Source organism: Dunckerocampus dactyliophorus, chromosome 20, assembly GCF_027744805.1.
Source record: "Dunckerocampus dactyliophorus isolate RoL2022-P2 chromosome 20, RoL_Ddac_1.1, whole genome shotgun sequence".
NCBI classification, from domain to species: Eukaryota; Metazoa; Chordata; class Actinopteri; order Syngnathiformes; family Syngnathidae; genus Dunckerocampus; species Dunckerocampus dactyliophorus.
In genome coordinates, this window is record NC_072838.1 from 16,923,111 (window position 1) to 16,946,496 (window position 23,386).

At 42.9% G+C, this 23,386-nt stretch overlaps 2 protein-coding genes across 10 annotated transcripts in view; one reads left to right on the forward strand and one right to left on the reverse strand.

The window, feature by feature from the left end:
- Positions 1 to 720: 720 nt before the first annotated feature.
- Positions 721 to 21,677, reverse strand: dennd3a (DENN/MADD domain containing 3a). Of its 2 annotated transcripts, XM_054764578.1 has the most exons (30): positions 21,502 to 21,677; positions 18,577 to 18,665; positions 17,220 to 17,375; positions 17,005 to 17,140; positions 16,804 to 16,919; positions 16,602 to 16,732; positions 15,092 to 15,203; positions 14,866 to 14,985; positions 14,620 to 14,718; positions 14,426 to 14,545; positions 13,076 to 13,191; positions 12,845 to 13,000; positions 11,937 to 12,033; positions 11,744 to 11,847; positions 11,211 to 11,416; positions 10,977 to 11,136; positions 10,563 to 10,719; positions 9,856 to 10,078; positions 8,829 to 8,908; positions 8,564 to 8,743; positions 8,316 to 8,486; positions 7,679 to 7,808; positions 7,496 to 7,603; positions 4,944 to 5,041; positions 4,273 to 4,427; positions 3,172 to 3,238; positions 2,570 to 2,642; positions 2,368 to 2,486; positions 2,161 to 2,298; positions 721 to 1,618 (listed from the first exon to the last, which is right to left on the reverse strand). In XM_054764578.1, exons 2-30 carry the CDS (start codon positions 18,655 to 18,657, stop codon positions 1,424 to 1,426), a joined length of 3,804 nt encoding a protein of 1,267 aa, XP_054620553.1. In that variant the 5' UTR covers positions 18,658 to 18,665; positions 21,502 to 21,677; the 3' UTR covers positions 721 to 1,423. The 2 variants fall into 2 exon arrangements, 1 of the variants encoding a protein (XP_054620553.1); XR_008567248.1 differs by lacking the exons at positions 721 to 1,618; positions 2,161 to 2,298; positions 4,944 to 5,041 and having other exon boundaries at positions 2,414 to 2,486.
- Positions 21,678 to 22,853: 1,176 nt separating this feature from the next.
- The window catches only part of ptk2aa (protein tyrosine kinase 2aa), a 38,736-nt gene continuing 38,203 nt past the window's right edge, over positions 22,854 to 23,386 (forward strand). For all 8 annotated transcript variants that reach the window (XM_054763372.1, XM_054763373.1, XM_054763374.1 and 5 more), the window contains exon 1: positions 22,854 to 23,072. The gene's annotated coding sequence lies outside the window, so the exon portion shown is untranslated. The remainder of the gene's footprint in view (positions 23,073 to 23,386) is intronic.

A 23,386-nucleotide genomic window follows, 5' to 3' on the forward strand; every position in this document is an offset into this window, starting at 1 on the left:
TATTTTTAGAATGTACCGTTAATAACATTTTAATAACATTTTAGACTTGTCATCTGTGTTTCTTAAAATGGCAATGCCACACAAAGACCACAATTGTTCTTAATGACAAAAAAAGTCCTACTAAAAATGCCATTTTCGATACCACGGTTATCTTAAAACAAATTCAGCCTTGGACTTTCCAGGCTGACCACCAGATAGCGCCACTTATCCTCATTCAAAGCAGGCAGCAAAAGCAAGGGTGCCTTTCTGATAAGTGTTGGAATGGCATACATAAAAAATATATGTATATGTCCATTCAGAATGAATGAATACATGTCTTATTTTTCATAATAAAAAACATGTCACAATGTAAACATACTGGCCTTGTGTTATGTGAAGTAATGTGAATGAAAGCAACATTTCCCCAAGAAGTGTTGTATGTACACTTCAAATGGATTCCATGACATTCAGAGCGCTTTCTCGAATGCTGTCATCATCGCCACCGATTTGATTTATTCTCCCAACAACGAGGGGTGCTGTAAGGTTGTTCAAAAACATTGCCACTGTGTGTCCAGTGTCCACACTTAAACCTAATGCTCTGTGGATTAAAAGTAAACTGATTTTAAGAGTGGAAAACACTTTCCTCCCTCTGCAAAGTGGGAGGGTTAACAGAAGATGAGGGTTTTTATATAACAAAACAAAGGTAAAGTCTGTATTTTATTCAAAGACACTTTTTAAAAAAATAATGTAATTCATACAGCCACTTAAACACACTGAACAGCGCCCTCCGGTGGCCTGTGGTAGAAAGACTGCACCAAAAAGACAGAACAATGTTTTAAAAAGCATTTACTGTGCACATTGTGCCTTTGCTGTTAAAAATCTCAACAGCCGTGTGCAGTTTCAACAATAGTGTCATACTCATGTAATTACAAAAATACAATGCATACAGAGCAAATGCCCGTGGATCTACAGTACACGGATTAAATAGGGAGCGACATATAAATACGAATAAGGAATTTCTGGCCTTTGTTGCAAAAAATTCAGGCTTCTGGTTTCCTTCATATGTGTAATTGATTAATAAAACACATAAAAACAGGTGAAAACATTCTTGGAAAGCGGAGGCCGTGTGTGAAAGCATTTGGCACGGGTTCAAGTGGGATTTTTTTTTAAATATCTGTAAACAAAACTTTTGAGGGTATAATAATGTTTAATTCAATCATCTTCATTGAGGGTGGCTAAATGATATAATCACAGCTTGTTTGGGTTTTTTTCCAGGTGAATTCAAAGCCTCCACACATAACACACACATTTATTCTGACACTATAAGGGTAGAAGGCTAAGATACATCACTTTCCTGGGTCAGTCTTCCTTTTTTCCTATTGCAAGTGAACGTGCCGCAAGAGGCCGCAGATGTAAACAACAATGGCTGCCACGCTTTGCGCTCCTACTCCACCTTCCAGATGGCCACCTTCCCGTCGTGCTTGGCGGCGCCGCTGAGCACGTAGCGGTCCTCCGCCGAGCACAGCGTGGTCACCTTGTCGGCGTGGCCGTGGAGCTCCTTCAACACCTGGCGCCGGTCCACGTCCAGGATGTAGATCTTCCCTTTGGTAGAGGTGCGGCCGACCGCGCCGACCCACACCTTCAAAGAAATGTGTATTAAAAGTGGCCATATTCTGAGTATTATCATGCATGATCGCTGTTTCGTGGTAGACTGGACTATTATTAGTCAAAATATATTGAAATATAAGTGATATGTAGTATTCTGGACACTATGCGGCAGTAGTGACACAAAACATGGAGACATTACCTTAACACGGCATGAAGTCACAGAGTCAGCCACGGCATGTCCGACATGATTGAGTGAAAACAAATTCTCCACCCATTCCGTGTGGAAGTGGTACGTTTTGGGATTCTTAAGTTAAGTTTGACATTAACCGGTTAGCCCGCTAGCTAGCGGCCGCCTCGAGCCCCTGCAGCATAAGAGTTGTGTGGTGTCAACTTTGAATAATAGGAGTGTAAAGGTGGCTTTAGCGGTGTTATTTCATCACCCAGTGGCGGCAGCACTCGTGTGCACCCTGACACTGACTACTCTATAGTATATTGTATATATATTTATTGCATTGTCCCGTGACGTGTTGCTCAATGTACTGTATGCATTTGCATATAAGTACCGTAAAATACCTGTTTTTTCACTTTAATCATGCAGTGACATCCGTTGCAGTCCTGTAACGCCACACGGTGGTAGGGGGTGGATGTGTCCTTCATGTGCCAAATACACACATCTCCCGAATCTACACACACGCTCCACAGCTCCTCCCTCTGTCATAGAAACAAAATAATCATCACACACCGTAGACTGTAAATGTATCGAGTGTGTGTGATTGGTACCTCGGGTAACAGTAGCACAGAGCTGAACGTTGCCGTGGAGCCTTTGTGTTGCTCGGGCAGGTTCAGACGATGTTTAAGAGAACCGTTCCTCCACACCTCCATGACGCTGTCCCTGGAGCCTGGAAAGAAAGCCAGACTGAAAGATATAACAGGAAGTCTGATGGAGTATTTTCACAGTTTAAAGTCCAAATGAGACACCTACAGCACCACAGCGTCGCACTGCAGCTGTAGACCGACTGCAGGCGGTCGCAAGAGAGACGAAAATTCTTCTTAACCTGAGAAATTGACATAGAAGTTACAGTCAGTAATAAAAATGATATGCTGTAAATGCTCCAATTAACAATTCCATTCTAAAAACCACTGTGGCTGCATTGGCATTAACAGCGGCGGCTGTAGGCAACCTCCCGATGTAGTTGTTTATTCAACCCGCAAGATGGCGGTGGCTGCATTTCAAGTATTATGCATGTTACACTCGCTGTACTGTTGCTTACAATGAGCGACATTAATGCTGGCTGAGCACTTTGCTCCTTGCCACTATTACAGCATTGGTTCTGTTGCTGCTGTATTGTGTAATATACTTGCTCAGAAATGAGCATGTGGTCAAGGAGAACAATGTTTTTCCTTTACACTTTCTCATGCACTCCAAATCATTACTAAAGCTAAAAAAAGAACATGATATATAAAGAGTTTTCTCCCCAATTATCACTTGCTTCCTTATTTATTCCTCACTGATGCAAATTAAAAACATTTAAACATGCAAAAAAAACAAACAACCAAGTTCGTAAAATGTGCCCCAATACTCACCTGCAGTGTTGTGACGTCCCACACCATGATGGTTCCCTCTGCGCTGCAAGAGTACGCCACCTTCTGGCTAAAATGATACATTACACCTTGAGGTCGCCTCATGATTTTGTGCTGAAAATGCATTTGATTACGGCTACACTTGTACAGTCGTCCCTCGTTTATTGCGGTAATTGGTTCCAGACCCGAATGCCATGAATGAATTTCCTCCGTAGGATTCAATATTAATAAATAGAATATTTCGTAGTTAGAACATAGCAAACCTGTTTGACATTCTAAATACTGTTTTTTTTTACACTATAGCCCTGTAGACATGAAATAACACCCCTATAGTCACCTTTACACTTGTATTACTCAATATAGTAGACATAATAATAGAAAATAAGCCATCTTAGACATAAATAAGATACTGTAGACTCACACATTAGCAAGGACAGAGAACTTCCTGAGGTGGCTATTGTCTCATCAATGTAACGTTACTGACACCTAGTGACCAGTGTGGATTACTACTATACTGCTGCTGTTTGTCGTTAAGCAGAGACTCACGATGCACTTCAGTTGCTTTATGAACAAGCCACTCGACCACTCTCCCGCCCCCGCTAACCTGCTGCTAGCACTCAACTCGACTAGCTCGCTGACGTCACACACGCCACCTCTCAGGCCCCGCCTCTTAAAGGCGCACACAACAAGTCACAGATGCTGTATTACTCTTCATGTCTTTTGAGTGCCGTATATTTGTATTTTTGTTCATTTAGCCATTTTTATGCTTGAAAATGCTTAATTTAGGCCAAGAATATGTACAATTTGACTGACAATAGGCCATATTCAACCATTTATGAATACATTTTTGAAAAAACGCAATAGAGTGAGGGAGCAATGGTTGAACCTTGATGTAGTGAAGGACGACTGTAAATGTGCTAAAATATATACATCTGTATGCACTTATAAAAGCAAGTTGAATCTGGATCTGATCTAGATGGGAAGCTGTCTATTAAAACACACAACCGAGATCACAATTTCATTTAACAAGCTCCTGCGTGATACTGCCGCAACAGGAACTTGCACAAGTTGCCACAGATTTTTGCAGTCATCTTCTTTAGTTACCTGTACTTGTCGGTGTCGAGAGCCAGCCCGGTGACCTCCGACCTGTGCTCCGTCAGCTGCCTGTTGCAGACCATGGCCACCATGCTGATGATGTAGATGACGGAATCTTCGGAGCCCATCCACACTTGGTCTTTGTCCACTGCCAGCATGCAGTTCTGGACCAACAGAATGATGGGTATTAATATTAACACAAACATAGTGGGTGATGAATAATGTTATTTCAGGCTTAAAAGGAATAAAAAGTGTCATTGTGCACTATCCACGTGTCTCCGCTAGGTGGCAGAAGCGTTCCATTACGGTACCATAACAAGCTCAAGCACCATTCAATATTACAGAAAGCATACAAAGAAAACACTTAAGTGTTTGTTAGTGGCAGGCAAATATTTACAGTGCCTGCGTGGGAAACCGACGCAGAGCTAACATACTTCATGTGACCGAGATCTGCATGTTTGGGAGCAAAGGTCAGCGAGACGGCGCTGTGTGGAAGGAACGCACACAGTGGACACTCCCCAGGAGGAACCTGAACATAAAACGCATTCTGTTTGACAGGCCCAAGTGGTAAATGCGAGGATAACTCTTTTATGCGTGTCCGATGTCAGTGGCATGCGTGTGCTTGTGCATGTGTTCTACTGCCAGCAGCGCATGCCAGGTGTTTTTATGCATTATTTTACCAGCCGTGCGTTCCCCACTTGACAAGTGTGCGTCAGAGACCAGCTGGAGGCATCGAACACCATCACCTTGCCACCGCTCACAGACACCCACAACTGACCTGAAACACATTTCGGCATAAACACTTGTTTATGACGGAACACTAACTAAAAAGTCATAATCCAAAGAAGCTTTCAGTTTCACGGACCAACGCGAAAAACCTAACGACTTTTGAATGATGCAATGGAAACACTTGCCTCAGCCTGACCCCACCCCCCGTCAGCCAACGGTCATATTTCCTGCAACGTTTATTAAAAAATAATAATAATAAAATAAAAAACTAAGTGAGAAGCGGGGTGGGGGAGAGGCATGAGCAACATAGAAAGCATGAAAAGGCGGCTGACAGCAGACGTGGGAGCGAACTGGACGAGCGCCAGGAAACCATTTGAATGACCTACATTCAACAGGGCCGGCGCGAGAGGCGAGAGGGGAGGCCGGCAGCGAGCGTCTGAATGGACAGATTTGTTCTCACTCACAGAAATACAAAATACATGTCAACGGATCGGCCTTGCTACCAGCCGGCCGACTTAAGTGGCACCAGATGTCCGCTGGAGAACATCCTCCGTCGCGTTTCACCACACATAACCTTTCCTCCTTCATTATGAGGGCCTCATGACGTCATCTACGGAGCAATACACTATTGCTGCATGTGTTTTTATTACAGGCTTCCATCACTCTTTTAAAGTCTCTCACCAAAGTGAGCACACCCCTCACAATTCAGCAACCATTTTCATTACAGCATATCATTGCAGGGGACAACACTATAAAGGTAAACTTGGATATATATTATAGATTTAACATCCACTGAAAATGACTCAACGCACAAGATAAGGAATTGCCTACAGTTAAGCATGGTGGTGGCAGCGTCATGGTGCATGAGTGCCGCGGGAGCTGTGGTTCATCGCGGGGGAACATGAATTCCAACATGTGCTGTGACGTCCTGAAACAGAACTCTTGTTTGCCGACATGATAAGGAGCCCAAACACACCTCCAAGTGTGAGGTGTCTAACACCCACCTGCTCCACCAATGATGCCATCATGGAGAAGTGAAACCCGTGCAGTTCTGGTGAATTCTATGCCCAGGAGGATGAAGGCAGCGCTAGATAACACACTAAATATTCACACCAAGGAGGCAATTTGGATATGTTCCCTGTGAGGTGTACTCGCTTTATAGACAATACTTGACTTGTGTTGATAGTAATCTACACATATACTGCAGTACAAGCTGTACACTTACAAGTCAAAAGCAGTGATTCTCAAGTGGTGGGTGGGGGATCCATCCACAGCTAGTCAAATAAAAGTCATTACAGTATGTAATATACAACTGATGTTTGACTTTGTATTTTTTTTTATAGAATTGAGCAGTACTTTTGGTCATTTTCCTCCTTAGTATACAGTATATGCACTCATTGCACAGTTATAAGTGAAATATCTGCTTTTGTGGTGTTAGCCGGAGGATCCGATTGGCTATCCATCAAGTTACAGGATCATCCTGGGCCCAAGTGAAGGGAGTTAAAGGAGCCGAGTGCAGTCCAATAACCACCAAACGGCATCTGTGAGAGAAGGCTTTTATGAACAAAAAAAGGTCTTCTAAGGCCTCGACTACTTCACCGACACAAAATTGCCTGTTTGGAATTTGCACGAGTACCAGACTTGGGACATTGAAATGTGGAAGAAAACTTCCAACATTAGTGGCACGACGAGATCCCACCTGAGATGTTTTCCACACGACACAGTGGAGGGGGCGCCATCGTGATCCTTCAATGGAACAATGGAGCTTCAGATTGTGCAGGGGCGTCAAACGGCAGCTGGCTATGTGGAGATGTTTCCTGACTGAATGCCCTCGTCTGTGTGGTAATGACTGGCTTTTTCTACAGGACAACGCTGCACTTCACAAAGGACTTCTTCCAGAGGAATAGGCTCACTCTTTTGGACCATCCTGTGTGTTCCCCTGATCTAAATCCAATTGAGAACATTTGGGGATGGATGGCAAGGTAAGTTTACAAAAATAGACATCACTACCAGACAGTGGATGCACTCCATAAAGCCTCCATCTTCACCACCTGCAGCAACATTCCCAGGAGCATCCTGGAAACACCGGCATCAAGCATGCCCAAACCTATTTTTGAGTTGATTAACAAGAATGGTGCTGATCCATATTACGGAGTCCTTTCTTGAACATTGTATTTCTACTTTAGGGGTCTTTTGTCACTTGAATGCTTGTTTGCATTAAATTGCTTTCTCAAAAATATTTCTGTCTCACTCCCACTTTGAAGCTCTACTTAGAACCTCCTTAAAATACAACAGTGCAAAATGTCAGTTCTTGCAATTTTTCAACTGGTCTTAAAAAAAAAAAAAAAAAGAGGAAGTTCTGATGGGAATCTTTAAGACGGAGTCCTCACAGTGACACACTCAGTGGGGGAGGGAGTGGAGATGCGCCATGTGATGACAAAGGTCGACCACATCCTTGCTGTAATAGCTTGGGTGCAACTCCTCAGGAGTTTCATTGTTGTACCTGGTGTGTAGAGGAGAACGTCCACGGCTCTGGGCGCGGCCAGCTCCAGGGAAGGGTTGATTTTGTGCTTGAGCGTCTCGGCGGTCGTCCTGGGAACCATCATGGGTACTGAAGACGCACAAACAAGCATATTAGGAATACGCACAACCTGCAATACATTTTTAATTCAACACTTTTTTTTACCTTCCATCTTGATGCGGTCAAAGTGAGCCAGCTTGGAGGCGGCGTAAATGGCCTTGCTGCTCTGAAGGCTGCCCACCACTGCGTCCATCAACAAGGCGTTGGTGAGGGCTTGCTGCATGTACTGGGGGTCCTGGAAACAAAGGCCCAGTCAAGGCTTTTGTCGCAAAAGGTCAAATATTTATGAGGTATTTCCGGCATCATTGCGTCACAGTGACACAACAACGTTCCACCAAACCTTGCAGAGCTGGTGGCGATCTGGATAAAGGTGCTGCTTTATTTGTTTCTATTTTATTTTTTTACCGATGACCAATCCAATCCAGCTGCATTGACACAACTGTCGCTTTAAAATGTGCATTACCGCCACCCACAGGACTGGAGTGGATCTAATTTGCTACAAAATGAGTATGATTGTTTTAATTGCATCCAGTACCCATTTGGAGACAAGTTTGGAGACACTTTCTTATGATACTGACTGAGAAAGTGTCTCCAAACTTTTGAGAATAAAAGAAAACGAGTATGCCTGTATATCAACTGTTTGACAGAGGAAACAGACGGGAAGCGAGGACCAGCGAACAGGAAAGCCTGAGTCTGTGACTGTTATGATTACAGCAGCAAGGCTTCGCACTAAGATCGTTACCTTGTGCTGGTCGGCCATGTTGCATCCTGCCCACATCTCCTTGACCATCAGGTTCCACAGTTCGGTCTCCGTCTTCAAATTAGCCTCAAAGGCCTCCTTCCTGCCCCGGACGCGCAGCTTCAAGCTGGGGATTCGCAGGAGCAGGAAAGGAGCCGAGGAGACTTTCACCTCCTTTAGAAAAAGTCAACACAGTAAACACGTCCTTTCAATACACACCCGGTAATCTGGTGATTTATTGACTGGTCTACCTCTAAATCTCTGTACTGCGCCACCTCCACGTATCCCGGCCGCCCGTCGGTCAGCAGGAAGAGCCGCCGCTGGGTCATGGCGATCTTCCCCACGCCGCGGCTTGTCTTGACCGAGGAGGACAGCTTGAAGATGCATTCGCTGGCTTCGATGTGCTCCAACACTGACGCAGGTAAGCACACCTGAAGAGAGAGAAAACAACAAAACACACAAAATATCTATCTGCACAACAGAGGTTATTTAACGTTAGGTAACATTGGTACACACCTCCTGTGCTTCAGCCTCTGTTTCCTTCCAGATGGTGTAAAAAACTCGAAACAAGTCTGGTCCAACTTGCTTCTGATGGCCTGGAACAAACACATTTCCCTAATCATCAGGAAGTGAGACAATGACAGTCCTCTAAAACAAGCCACCAACAATTATATTGTGTCCAAATAAACAGGATGGAAATGATAACACTGCTCCAATTAACACCTCTATGTAATAAACCACAGTGTGGTTTATTACATATCTGTAATTACATATCTATTACATATCTATATGTATTACATAGATATCTGGCGCGGTCTAATTTGCGCCAGATCAAAAAGCATTTGCTCCTGATAGCTCCTGATAGTAGTTTTTCTCCTTAAACTTATTGAAGATGGAAACAGCTGCTTTGGAATTATCATGAGTGACCAGCATCCTGCAGCTTTAATCTACCTCTCTATGCAACTCATCTGCACGAGTCGTCTATGTTTTCTTGAAAAAGTACGTAAAATATAGCCTATGGCAGGGCTGCAGCCAAGAATTCTGGGCCCCATGCAAAAAAAAAATCCATGTGATTGTTATCGTCCCATTTCACTCTATGGGTGAACGGAGTCTTTATAATTTAGGGTATATTTTTTGGCTGAGTCATTCCATCTTCAGGTGGAACTAGACAAATATTTTCACCCCCCGACTCTTTCTGTGCTTATCTCTTATTCGTGCCTCCTTGCTAATCAGTCACAGGAATGCTGTCAGGTCACAGCACCACCAGTAGATATCGCGGTTCTTTTTTTTTTAATGAACAAACTTGTGTAATATAAAAGAAATCAAGAAAATGATTCCCTGAAATAGGCCCCTTGGTAAATAGATGACCATTTTCCTCGAATGTGATCACACTGGCATCCATAGGACCTGCATGAAGACTATTTTTCTTCAAGATCGTGGGCAAATAATTAACCTGAGGTGGAAATGTTTGCTAAAATGAGTGTGCACTGAGGCTGAAAAAGGCCTTGGAGTCCGGCGAAAACAAAATACTCAACGCACTTACCAACAGTGAGTGCGTCAAAAAGCCTTTGAATGGTTCCCTGGTCTTTTACCATCCCCGACTCCTGCACACATTTCACAAACTCGTCCAGCTGCATGTACTTTTTCGGCAGCTGGAAGCGTTTTATGGCGCCTTCCTCGTGCCCGCTGCCATGCCGCTCCAGCTCACGCTCTTGGTCCCGCTTGAGACGGCTGATGAGGCGCTTCACTTCTGGCCGTCTGTCCGCCTGAAATGAGCAATGAACATTTGATTACCTCTTCTCAAGGAACAACACTGTAGAAAGTAAACTTGGGTACACTTTATGGTAGTCTCTGTGTCACCTTTACCCTTCACTGAAAAAGACTCAACACGGACATTGCTGTCTATAAAGTGATGTCCAAATTGTGTCCTTGGTGTAACTCTTTAGTTATCGAGCACTGCCCTAATCCTCTTGGGCTTGGAATTCACCAGAGCGGCACAAGAATCCTCTTCCACTCCTCCACAATGACATCACCGGTGGATGTTAGACATCTTTCACTCCCTACGTGCCAGCAGCACTCGTGCACCATGGCACCACCGCCAACACTTACAGTATCTTCACTTTTGTATCCAGCTATTTAGACAATAATGTTTGTGTTTTGGATCGTTATCACTTGATTGCAAATCTATACTGACATGCAAGCTGCACACAGGCTACTCTACAGTGATTATTAGCATCCACGCGCAATGACCTGCACACGTTCAACTTCGGGAAGGGAGTCCACCAGAGACTTGACCATCTGCAAAGGAAAGATGTCCGAGTCGGTCTTGTAAAGACTCTGGAAGTCCTCCAAAGCGTCCAGGCGTCTGTTTGACACCGTGTTGACCAAACCGCGCAGGTAGTGATACCTGGACAGAGAGCATGTGTCAGTCATGTGTTTGTCTATATCCATGCATCCATCCATCCTCTATGCCTCTTATCCTCACTAGGGCTGCGGGTATGCTGGAGCCTATCCCAGCTGACTTCGGGCAAAAGGCGGGGTACACCCTGGACTGGTGGCTAGCCAATGGCAGGGCACATATAGACAAACAACCATTCACACTCACATTCACACCTGTGGACAATTTAGAGTAGCTTTTCTATATCACTCATTTGAATTCAGTACCTGGCCAGGAGAGCAGCTTCATCAGGAGGTGTGGCACTGATAGCCCTGCCGAGGCTCGCCACCATCTCCGAATAATAGTTCTGGACGTAATGATACGCCAAAGGAGGGGGGAACTCTGGGAGGCGGAAAACCTTCACTGCTTTCTGAGGAAACTTTAGCCCTAAAATGAAGGGGGAAAATAAAAAGTTCCAAAATTGGCTTGAAGTGATTATCAAACTGCTGCAGTCCACTCACCGATGTCAGGGGTCATCTTCCTGAGAGAGGCCGGCCTCACGGGGCTGATGGTGGCCATGGTTTCGTGGACCGAATGGTCCAGGTTGGGCATGCTGGCTCCCAGGCGCTTGCTCAGCCTGTTGTCTGGGCTGGTGTAGCTGCTGTAGCCGTTCCTGGATAGCTCAGACATGGGGGGACGCCGAGGCGAATCCGTCACCGCTCGGTTCCTGCAGGAACAGGACGTTTTTTTGCTATTACAAACATGACACTCCGGCATTTTAGCTTAATAAATGCTGCATACAGACACTCGTTTACATGTCATGCTGCTACATTTGTCCATAACCTTTTATTTTCCACAGCGTAAAGAGAGGAAGTAGGCTGACTCCTGCTCAAAAGTGACCACCCCGCTCTCCATTTAAATAAAATATGAAGCTAAATTCAGATTTTCCACAAAGATCCTGCTTCAAGCGGCTGTTTGAGAAGCTCTGATCACCCTACATACGCGCAAACAGCGTGTAATTTTTTGTCACACGGCGATGACATCACAGCATTACCTGTGTGCGAGGCTACGCATGTTCTGCTCCATGCGACTGAAGCCATCCTGTTTCCTGTTGAGCCTGTCTCGCAGGAATGAGTGGAATATGTGAGTTTCTAAAACCTTGAGGGCAGAGAAAAAGAAAAAAAAAGATGGGACAGATGAGGAGGAGAAGGGCATACACACGATCACTTGGTGTTTTATTTGGGCACCTTTGTGTAAAAGAGCTGGTCTGATGGCTCCCTGCTTCTCAAAAACTCCTCGCTGTTAAAAACTCTGTGCTCGTGGTTTAGAAAGTCCTGGACACCTCTAAGAGAAGACATTTGAATTTTTGTTATATATTATGAATTATTATTGTTATCTTTTTTACCTATACCTAAACCGTCAATTTTTATATTTTTATATGCATATTTGTGCAAACAGTTCCAAAAGCACAACATAGACGTACGTATGTGGAAATTAATAAATAACCCATGTAAGCGCATCTGAAATTTGACATTTGCTGAAAAATGCGCCTAAAACCTGGATGTGATCTGGATGCCACTTGATCTCTGACGATGCGTACACATGCGCACACATTTTTCAACACATTTTTTTTGTGCAGTTCGGAACGGAGAAAGATTTTTTTTAACATTGTGTTATTAGTCTTACATTTAATTACATTATTTTTATAGTTTTATTACACAGAAATATAAATTAAATATATACGTAAAATACATGAACTAAAACACAAATAAATAAAAAATATATAAAATATTTATAAATATGTAAATAAATAACATAACATTATTTGAAAAATTATTAAAATAATATATTATTTACTGTATATATAGAGTTAACACTTTTAATGACATTGGTATAAAAAAGTAAAGCTGGGATAAATTTAAAAATATACAGCGTATATAAAATACATAAATATACAAAATATTTATGAATCCATAAATAAATAACAAAGGAATAAACAATATAATTTAAATATTATTGTATATCTATTACTTTTTAATCAATGCGTGGAGGTAATAATAACACTTCCAACAAATGATGCACATGTAAATCCACCCCATCACGGTGGTGGTAAAAAGTATTAATTGTGTTTCCCGCTAGTCCCCCGTATACGTGCCTGAAGATGTTGACCACCAGCTCCAGGCAGATGTTTTGGATCTGCTTGTTGAGCCGTCGCTGCCAGTCTCGCCGCTGACATCGCAGGACGTTGGCGTCCGTGCCGGATCCGAGGTGGCACAGCTCCAAGTCGTAGTGGAACTGGAGCGACTCGGCTCTGACCAGCCGCAAACACGCATTTTAAAAATCACACTCAAGCGGTAACAGGACAGATATAAGAACGCTGTGTTACCTAGAAATAAAACACTCAGCCGCCATCATCGGAATCGTGGGTAGGTCGATGATTTCGGCCCAGGATGACTGAATGAGGCCGTCGTCAATATTGACCAGGATGAGATCCTCTGTCTCCTGCATTTAAAGAGTTACACACCACACCTCAGGCTGGAGAATTGGTCTAAAACAGGAGGGCCGTGCTGTTTTTAGGAGTCTACAGCAAAAACTCCAGTCAAGGATCCTCTATGTCAGTGGAGCACTTTGCTATTTTTTAGGATCTACTGCAAAAACGCTTGTCAAAGTTCCTCAAGATGAACGAGTGCTGCTATTTTTAAAAGGACCTACTCCAAAAGCACTAATCAAAGATCTTCTATATGAAGGAGCACGGTGCTTTTTAAGGATGTACTACAAAATGCTAGTGTGAGACCTTCTACATGGCGGGAATGTTTCGCTGTTTTTTGGAATCTACTGCAAAAAATCTTGTCAAAGACCCTCTTTATGCACAGACACTGCTGTTTTTAAGGCTCTACTGCTGAAATGCTAGTCAAACATCCTCTCCATGTGACAGGGGTATTTTGCTGTTTTTGGGAATCCACTGTAAAAATAGTAACCAAACATCTTCTATACGAAGGAGCACTGCTGTTTTTCAGGAGCTACAACAAAAATGCAAGTGAAAATCTTCTATATGGCAGGAGTGTTGTGCTGTTATTTGGAATCTACTGCTACAACACTCATAAGAGATCCTCTTTATGACTGGACACTGCTGTTTTTTGGAATCAACTGCAAAAATAGTAACCAAAGATCTTCTATATGATGGAGTGCTGCTGCTTTTAAGGATCTACTATAAAAATGATGTGACAAAAATAGTAATCAAAGATCTTCTGTATAAAGAAATGCTAGTGTTTTTAAGGACCTACTACAAAAATGGAAGTTTAATACCTTCTTTATGGCATGAGAGCTTTGCTGTTTTTTGGAATCTACTGCAAAAACACCAGTCGTACAGTGTATCCTCTTTAGGACCGGACACAGCTGTTTTTAGAAATTTATTGCTAAAATGAGAGTCAAAGAGCCTCTATATAACAGGACTGCTTTGCTGTTTTCAGGAATCAGTTGCAAAAATAGTAGTCAAAGGTCTATGAAGGAGCACTGCTGTTTTTAAGGATCTAGAACAAAAACGCAAGTGCAATATCTTCTATATGGCAGGAGTGTTGCGCCGTTATTTGGAATCTACTGCAAAAACACTCATCAGAGATCCTCTTTATGACCGGACACTGCTGTTTTTAAGGATCTACTTCTGAAATACTGGTCAAAGATCCTCTATTTGATAAGAGTGCTTTGCTGTTTTTAGCAATCAAGTGCATGTACTCACTGCAGCCACCTCCTCAAAATGACTAATGTGGCAGCCCATCAGGAAGGCGGTGGGCGCCATAAGGAAGTCCAGCATTCCCCGGGCCAGCACGGGGACGTAGGGCTGCTGCCAAGCGAGAGGCTGGAGAGGACAGGAAAAGACGGTCCGCAGAGATAGGAGGAAGAGTGGCAAGAAAGCTGCTCGGCTGTACCGACCTGCAGATAGAGCCGGAGGCACTCTGCAACCAGGGTGAGTCTGGCCCAGTCACACGAGAAGAGGACCAACCGCTGTTCTTGGAGGAGGCAGGACAAGATCTAAAAGAAGGGAGACAGCGGTGTTTAAACGGCACGACATCATAAGTCCTACGTAAACAAACAGTATGGACTTTTTACACAGGCCTTGCGCAATTTTTTGAGTCAATGAGTCAAACATCCGGGAGTGTAAACCCAGCTTTGTGTTACCTGCAGGAGTGCTGCATGAGAGAAACACAGGAAAGGCAGGTGCAAGTTGATGTCAATAATGGGACTGTCCTGGTCCTCTCTGGATGGAAGGACCACCTGCAGGGGACGCAGGCTGAAAGACTGACACACACACACACACACACACACACACACACACACACACACACGATTGAGTTTGACTGAGAAGATTATAACACCACCATGATGTTATTACAAGCGTTCTGACCACGTGGAGCTGTCCAGAAGGAGGTATAGGAACCAGCGACAACTTGGCGGAAAACTCCTTCATCGTCTCCTCAAAGTCAGCGTGTCTCGCAGGCCGCAACTGGACGAGCAGACTGAAATGAGCAAGATTAAAAAAGAAAAAAAAAGACACAAACAAGCGTGTCAAAAGATGATATTTGTAGCAGTGCTTTGCAACTGGCAGCCTGTTTTTGCAGCAGATCCATAAAAACAGCAACAAAAAAAACCGATGTCATATAGAAGATCTTTGACCAGCATTTTAGCAGTAGCTGCTTAAACACAGCAGGGCTCCTTCACATAGAAGATCTTTGACTACTACTTTTGCAGGTGATTCTTAAAAACAGCAAAATTAGTCCTGTCATGTAGAGAATCTGTGACTAGCATTTTAGCAGTAGGTCCTTAAAAACAGCAGTGTCAAGTCACTAAGAGGATCTGTGGCTAGAGTTTTTGCAATAAATTCCAAAAAAACAGCAAAACCCTCTTGTCATATAGAAGGTACATGTATTAGACTGGCATGTTGTAGTAAATTCCTAAAAACAGCAGTGCTTCTTTATATAGAAGTTCTTTGGTTACTATTTCTGAAGTTAATTCCTAAAAACAGCAAAACAGTAGTGTCATATAGAGGATCTGTGACTAGCATTTTAGCAGTAGCTGCTTAAAAACAGCAGTGCTCCTTCATATAGGAGATCTTTGACTCGTACTTTTGCAGTTGATTCTTAAAAACAGCAAAGCAGCCCTGTCATGTACTGTAGAGCAGTAAAATAAGCTCTGAAAATAAATGTTACAAAAATGAGTAGCTCTTGGCCATTTTCATTTTGTAAAAGTAGCTCTCACAAGGAAAAACGTTGGTGACCCCTGCTGTAGAGGATCTGCGACTTGAATCGCATTTTAGCAGTAGATCCTTCAAATCAGCAGTGTCCGGTCATAAAGAGGATTTTTGATTTGTGTTTTTGCAGTTGACTCCTAAAAACAACACTCCTGTCATACAGAAAATATTGCACATTTTTGTAGTAGAATCTTAAAAACAGCAGTGCTCCTTCATATAGGAGATCTTTGACGACTACTTTTGCAGTTGATTCTTGCAACCAATAAAGCAGTCCTGCCATATAGACAATCTTTGACTTACATTTGAGCAGCAGCTCCTTAAAAACAGCGGTGTCTGGTCATAATGTAGCTCTATGGCTAGCATTTTTTTGTAGTAGATTCCAAAAAAAAATTAGCTAAACATTCCTGCCATGTAGGAGATCTTACACCTGCATTCTTGTAGTGCGCCCTTAAAAAGCGCTGCACTCCTTCATATAGAAGATCTTTGACTAGTGCTTTTGAAGTAGGTCCTTAAAAAAAAAAGCAGCTCTTCTTCATATAGAGGATGTTTGATGAGCATTTTTGCAATAGATTCCTAAAAATAGCAAATCCCTCCTGCTTTATATAGGATCTTTAACTAATGCATTTGTAGTAGGCCCATAAAAAATAAATACGGTATTTAGTATTACCACGACAAGCAGTCCCTCAAGGCGTTGTAGTAAGGGAACTTGGAGATGACGCACACAGCAAAGGGTGTAAAAAGACGGGACTTGGATGGATTCCACCGATGTCCATTCTGGTTGGCGCCATCCTGACAGGACTGACAATGAACACATTGCATTAACAAGTAAAAAAAACAACACAATCCATCTCGGAATATGCAGTATCTACCTGTACAGATCTGTGGTACTGCGCTACAACGCCGTGAGTGCGGTTTCCAAAGAGGTCGGTAAAAACCAGAAAGTGATAAGCATCTTCTCTCTGCTCGCTGGCCAACTGGAGACCACCTGATCGAAACAAATCCACCACAAGCAGACGTCCATCACAACATGACATGCGGGTAGTAATATAGCCACATAAAATTCAGATTACCAGGAAAGCAGAGTTGTGGCAAAGCGATGAGGTCCAGATCCTTCGGGACGCTGATGTCCTCTGTTGCCGAGGTCCCCTCCGAATGATTGGCGGCGTCCCCGTTATGTGCAGGGTCTGGGGCGCGATCTCGCCTCTTCTACAAGACCAAACAAGCTTTCAAAATCTACGAAAAAGCGTCTTAATCATAATAATATGGACACGATAAATAAACATACCTTCTTGATGAAGCTCCTCCTCCTCTGTACACGGCTAAACGCCGGGCCGATGGCCTGACTAGAACTGGTCTCCTTGGAGACAAAAGGCGGGATGTGGACCTGCAGTACTTCTGCGTCCAGCAGGGGCAGTTCCACACATTTTTTTTGCTGATGAAACTGGTCAAAAAAGAGACAAAGAATTAGAAGAATTAGAAGTCATAATATTATGAGACACAAAACAACAAATAAATTTGTCATTTTTGGAAAATTTGATTGGGAGAAAAGTTATATTAATATGGGAATGGAGTCATAATATTGCAAAAAGAACATTTACAAAGATTAAAGAATAAAAAAGCAGAAACAATGGGGGGGGGGGAAGCCAAGACAAAAGTTGATACTAACAATATGCTTTTTCAGCTGAGGTGGACTTTTTTCTTGAAATGTATGTATTCTGCGCATATCTACTTACACAATTTCTAAGTGGCCCTTGCATCCTTTCATTTTTCAGTATGTGGCCCTTGCTGAAAAAAGTCTGGACACCCCTAGGCTAACTCAATGACCATCTGGCAAAACGCAACCCTGACATCGCCAAAAAAGCATGCGACTTCAGAATGCGGGAGAAAATTCAAGGAGCGCCAACGACAAAGCGTACATCAAGCTAAACGGAGGACCAGAGGAAGCCAAAGTACTTGTTATCAAAGACATCAAGGAACTGGACAACTACTGAGGATGACATCATCTCCACTACAAGGAAAATAAAAAATACAACTCACAAAGACTTGAAGCAGTTTAAACAATCAACAGTAACAACTCTACAATAATAATAATAATAATAATAAGAATAATAACTAGAGATCTCCCGATTGGCTGCCAATACGCTGTATTTTGGAGATTGGAAAAAAATCGGCTTCCGCCACGAGATCAGGCCAATCCGGTTGCCGTATAACATTTGTAACTCTGGGCCACACTCCAACATGGTAGGTGTGGTAATGACTCCCATCATCCGCAAGAAGAAGAAAACGCAACACCACCACGCAGACATGTCCGCGGTGTACCGCGGTGACGTTAGTTTCATGTTGGACGTTGGATAATCGGCCCCGTAGCCACAGCGGTAGTTCCCCCCTCACTGTGCCTGGACTGCTGTGTCATGGTGCGGGGAGCTTGTACTGGAAGTGCCGCTCTAACCGCTGGTTGTTTATACTGGGGACCGTCAATAAATTACTAAAACAAAACATTGTAAGTGCCAACATGTAAACTATATGGTGTGAATGAATCAGTACTGTAATATACATGGAGAAGGGGTAGGATGTACCCAAATGTAACCATCTCATGCATGTCTGAAACAAACCATACCATGCCAATGCAAATCCGTTAGTACCTGGTATACATCTCGGAGCTTATCAGTGGAGGCTCCAACCACCACGCATGCCTCCAACAGCCCAGACGGTAGTTCTGCCATTGCACACTCTGAAAACAAAACAATGTGCAGTGAGACAGCGCAACATTTACCGCATCCCAGCATGGACCTTAATGGACCACCCCGGATGGTTCGTGTGATGACACAACGTGACTCACTTGTAAAGTTTCCAGAATTGCGTGGATATGGACAACAAAGAATCGGGGGGAATGTGGGGTGTAAGTTTGCAGCAGCCAACCAATTAAAAGCCAACATGGTCACCACATGATGGTGACACATACACGCTTTGCCTGCCTTTGTGAAACTTCCTGCTCATGAACTCCAAGACGCAGCATATTTTTAGACGAGTTTGGAAGTGCTATGGTTGACTAGCATTTTAGAAACAGCAGCGTTCCGATCATAGATAGGACCTTTGACTAACATTTCTGCACTAAAGCCTTAAAAACAACAGCATTCCTGTCATATAGACGATCTTTGACTCGCATTTTTTGCAGCAGAGCCTGAAAAACAGCAGGGTTCCTGTTCTCTGACTGGCATTTTTTCACTAAAGCCCTCAAAGCAGCCAAGTGTTCCTGTCATAATGAGGATCTTTGACTTGCATTTTTGCAGTAAAGCCTTAAAAACAACTTCATCTCATAAGTATGATATTTGAGTAACATTTGTGCAGTAGAGCCTTAAAAACAGCACAGTGTTCCTGCCATATAGAGGATCTTTGACTTGCATTTTTGTAGTAAAGCCGTAAAAACAACAATGTTCATGTCACATATACAATATTTGACGAGCATTTGTGCAGTAGAGCCCTAAAAACAGCACAATGTTCCTGTCATATAGAGGATCTTAGACTCGCATGTTTGCAGTAGCGTCTCAAAAACAGCAGTGTTCCTTATATACAGGTAGGATCTTTGACTCACATTTTTGCAATGGATTGCTAAAAACAGTAGGCCAAGTGTTCCTGTCATATATAGGACCTGTGACCTCCCTTTTTGCAGTGGAGCCTTAAAACAGGGTCTCTGACTGGCATTTTTGCATTAAATCCCTAAAAACAGCAAAGTGTTCCTGTCATATGGAGGCCATTTGCCTACCATTTGTGCAGTAAATGCTAAAAAAATCCTGAATTCGACCAAAATGTGTCGCACACAATTTTAAAGTTGGAACTAATGAAAGACCACAGCTCAACACACATTAAAAGGACTCTCTCTGGTTGTGTGTGTTGTTTTTTCTTTGACTTTCTGGGGCCTTTTTGCAACAAATACTTAAAAAAAGATGACCCCCGCTGTTAGTGACATCATGTAAGATGTCAGCGTACCTCACGGGATCTCAGTTCAGCAAGCTTCCGCGGGAGTGTTTTGTGTTTTCTTGGCTTTTTGTTTGTATTGCAAGAGAAGGCGCAGCCGTAACAACGTTTAAAGCACCAAGACTCCAGTTGAATACATTTGTCCAGGGTAGAGCAGGAAAGTGTTCTGTTGTTTTCACAGCGGTTAACTTCTTTTCACACTTGCACCCCCATTGGCCTTTGTGATGAAAGTTACGACTTAGCATTTTATGGTCTTTGCAACAGTGGTTAACTTATTTTTACACTTGTATGACAGTTAGGCGCACAAAAATCATACTTTAAAAGCTGTCTGTAAAGTTAATATGCTTTTAATGGCCACAGCTTGACCCTGGAATTTTTGTCCCCATTATTTCCTATTAGGTGCCAGGCAGGAGGCCTTGAGGAAGACCAAAGAGGGGGTTTATGGATGTAGTGAAAGAGGACATGAAGGTAGTTGGTGTGAGAGAAGAGTATGCAGAAGACAGGGTTAGATGGAGGCAATTGATTGGCTGTGGCGACCCCTGAAGGGAAAAGCCGAAAGGAAAAGAAGAAGATTATTTCCTCTGAGGTCCATTCTTTGGAAATACAAACAGAGTGATTCACTGTATCATCTATGACTACTACGCACTGAAGACAGCAAGGCGGGTCCATTTCAGCCAAACATCTGACTTGAATTAGTTGCAGACAGAAGCAAAAGACATTTTAGTGCACACAACCGTCATTTTCACTGCTTTGGTTTCTTCTCCTGTCATTTTACTCAACTCAAACCCTCTACTTTGCCATATTTTCTTCCACTTCCTCCAGTGTTTTGCCATGTCTATCTACTCTGTTCTGCTTTATCCGTCTCCTAACCTTCACATACTCCTTTTCTTCAGGCCATTCCGGCCTCCGACTGACTGTGTCATGGAAACACACTTCAATCACAGGTTTCCCCCTTAAACACAGAACCCCACCCCACCAGATTTGTAAAACTAACAAGATCAAAACACACACCCTTAACAACATGCAGATGTGACACTGAAAGAAAAAGCAATGGAAGATGTTATGTGGGTTTCTATTTCATTAATGCACACATTTGATTACCCCCCCTCCCTCCCAAGGAAAACAACAATAACTGTGCAGGATACCTTTAAACCTCAGTTAAACCAATAACAAACGCTTATTGGGCTTTAAAACTTTAACAAACGGGTTTGTCTTCATATCTTTCAGTCGAGCAGTCAGGGTTTTATAGAACTTGAGATAACACTTTTGCACAGTCTGGAGAGAAGCACATGGATAAGTGAAACTATTTACATTGTTACTTCAACAAGCAAGTATTTTGTATCATAAACATTAAGCCCAAGTAACCAGCGGAAACCTTCAACGTTCACTTTCTGCAAGAGAACCAATTTTGTTAGTTTCAAACACTCGGAAAAATGCCTTACTAACTCATACAAGTTTCGCCTTAACATTAGCGAACTTAGGACTGAAAGTGTATGATTTACCGTGTTCCCCTTTGTTTTTATGCACAGAGACAGAAAAATCAATGATCCTGGCTGAGTGGCGTTTGCTGCATGACAACCAATAAGACTCACCTGAAATTAGTCAAACATCTCCACTGATTGCTGCTAATTCCACTCACGACGACGAGTGAGAAAGACCTTCGGCCATTCAGAAGTCCACACGACTTGGACGACAACCCAAATTTGGAACCGAATAAAAAATGCAGAGTGCGACGCAAAAACTGTCAACAGTTACAGGTTTGCCCGCTCGAATGTCAAACCAACCGCTGTTGTCGCATTGGCAGCTAGTTTTCCGGTTACACTTTCAACATAAGAGAGACTCCCAGGCCTCGTTACCGGAAGTGCCAAGAATAGTGCAATGGCGCTACCTGCTGTACATTCACAGCATTACTAATAAAATAATGCATTTAAAAATACAATAAACTGAATTTTCACACAAGAGCCTTTGGTTTATCTATTTAGCTACCATTACCATACATGTATATTTATGTATGTAATTTATTCTTGCACAGATGTTTACTCTTGAGACACGTCAGCGCATGCATTATAATACAAATATAAATTTTAATTCTCAGAAAAAACCCTATTGGAAGCAATGCGGTCACATTGTTGTCGTCAGCCGTGATCGTATAGTGGTTAGTACTCTGGGTTGTGGCCGCAGCAACCCCGGTTCGAATCCGGGTCACGGCAGTTGTGTTTTATATTTGGATATTTCCTAATTACAATATAATATATTGTTTAGTAAGTTGGAGTCATAGCAGTAGAATATAAGCGGAAAGTACATAAAGTAGTACGGTCCATTAACAAAATAAAAAAAGTCAGAGTACAACTAGATAGAGCCCGCGTACCAGCACGAAAGAGTGATCATGCAACGTCATATTGTGACCACAAGGTGTCACTTTTAAACTTGCATTCAAGAAGGGTGTCAACAATCATGTTGCAATGTCAATCAAGCTTATATCACAAGAAAAGTAAACATTTACAAGGCTGGACTTGTAAAACAATGATTTAGTAATACCAGTATTGTTCTTCTTAACTACTATAAGCACGTATTATTCATTGATAAAAACAGTAAAAAAAATTTTTTAATCCAAATCTGCATCAAAACTTATTGAATTCCTCCTTGACCTTAGCGCCACACCTCTACAAGAGGTTGTGGAAATCGGTTAGGTAGTTTTTTCGCCACAACACAACATAAAGAAACAAAAAGCAGTCGAAAATGAATCCGTGCTGGCTGAGTAAATGAATCGTAGACGTTATTTTTAAAAGATCCCAGAGGTATCCCTTTTATTATCCTATTCATTCATAAAGTGGGCGTGTCTTCTTGAACCCGAGGCTAGGATTCAGGCGCGTGCCAGTGCCTTGTTTGTGCACGCGCCCAGGAGTGTGCGCGTGTGTGTGTGTGTGTCTCCCAGCGGCGGCCATGTTGGAATGTTGGATGTGGACGAGGCGAAGAGGGGAAGCAGGAACAGGCGACTCCGGAGCGAGCGAGAGGGGGGAGAAGACTGAGGAGGCGAGATTGGAGCGATAATACGCCGCCAGCAACTATCATTACTCCGGGATAGCGGATCTTCGAGCTAGTTCTTCCAGTTTTAAAGCCAACAGAAGGTTCAACATAGAACGTCCACGGGAACCAGTCAGCGGTAAGTTGACTTTTTAAGAGGGGGGGATTACTTCAGGAGCTAAAAGGAAATGATGCGTTCATTGCTTTGGTAATATCAACACATTGGCATGATTTGTTGTTACTTTTTTACTGCCTTTCGCTGTTAAACATGAGTTGAAATAGCTTCTAATAGCAACCAAGCAGGGAGGGTGTAAAATAAAGTAAGTCACAAGTCACATGGAGTGAATTTGGAGTAACGTTACCTCCACAGTGGACAACTCGAGTGGATTAACCCACTTTTTGCTTGTAAATCTCCCTCCCAGGTGCTTATTTGTTCAACAGGGCACTGTTTTT

What these genes read in the sequence shown, in the direction of transcription:
- dennd3a (XM_054764578.1), bottom strand. Translation starts at nt 18,657, where the DNA reads ATGGCAGAACTACCGTCTGGGCTGTTGGAGGCATGCGTGGTGGTTGGA. An exon ending in GGAGGAGCTTCATCAAGAAG is followed by an intron (nt 17,141 to 17,219) that starts GTATGTTTATTT and finishes TTGGTCTTGTAG; the next exon opens with AAGAGGCGAGATCGCGCCCC. An exon ending in AGTACCACAGATCTGTACAG is followed by an intron (nt 16,733 to 16,803) that starts GTAGATACTGCA and finishes GTTCATTGTCAG; the next exon opens with TCCTGTCAGGATGGCGCCAA.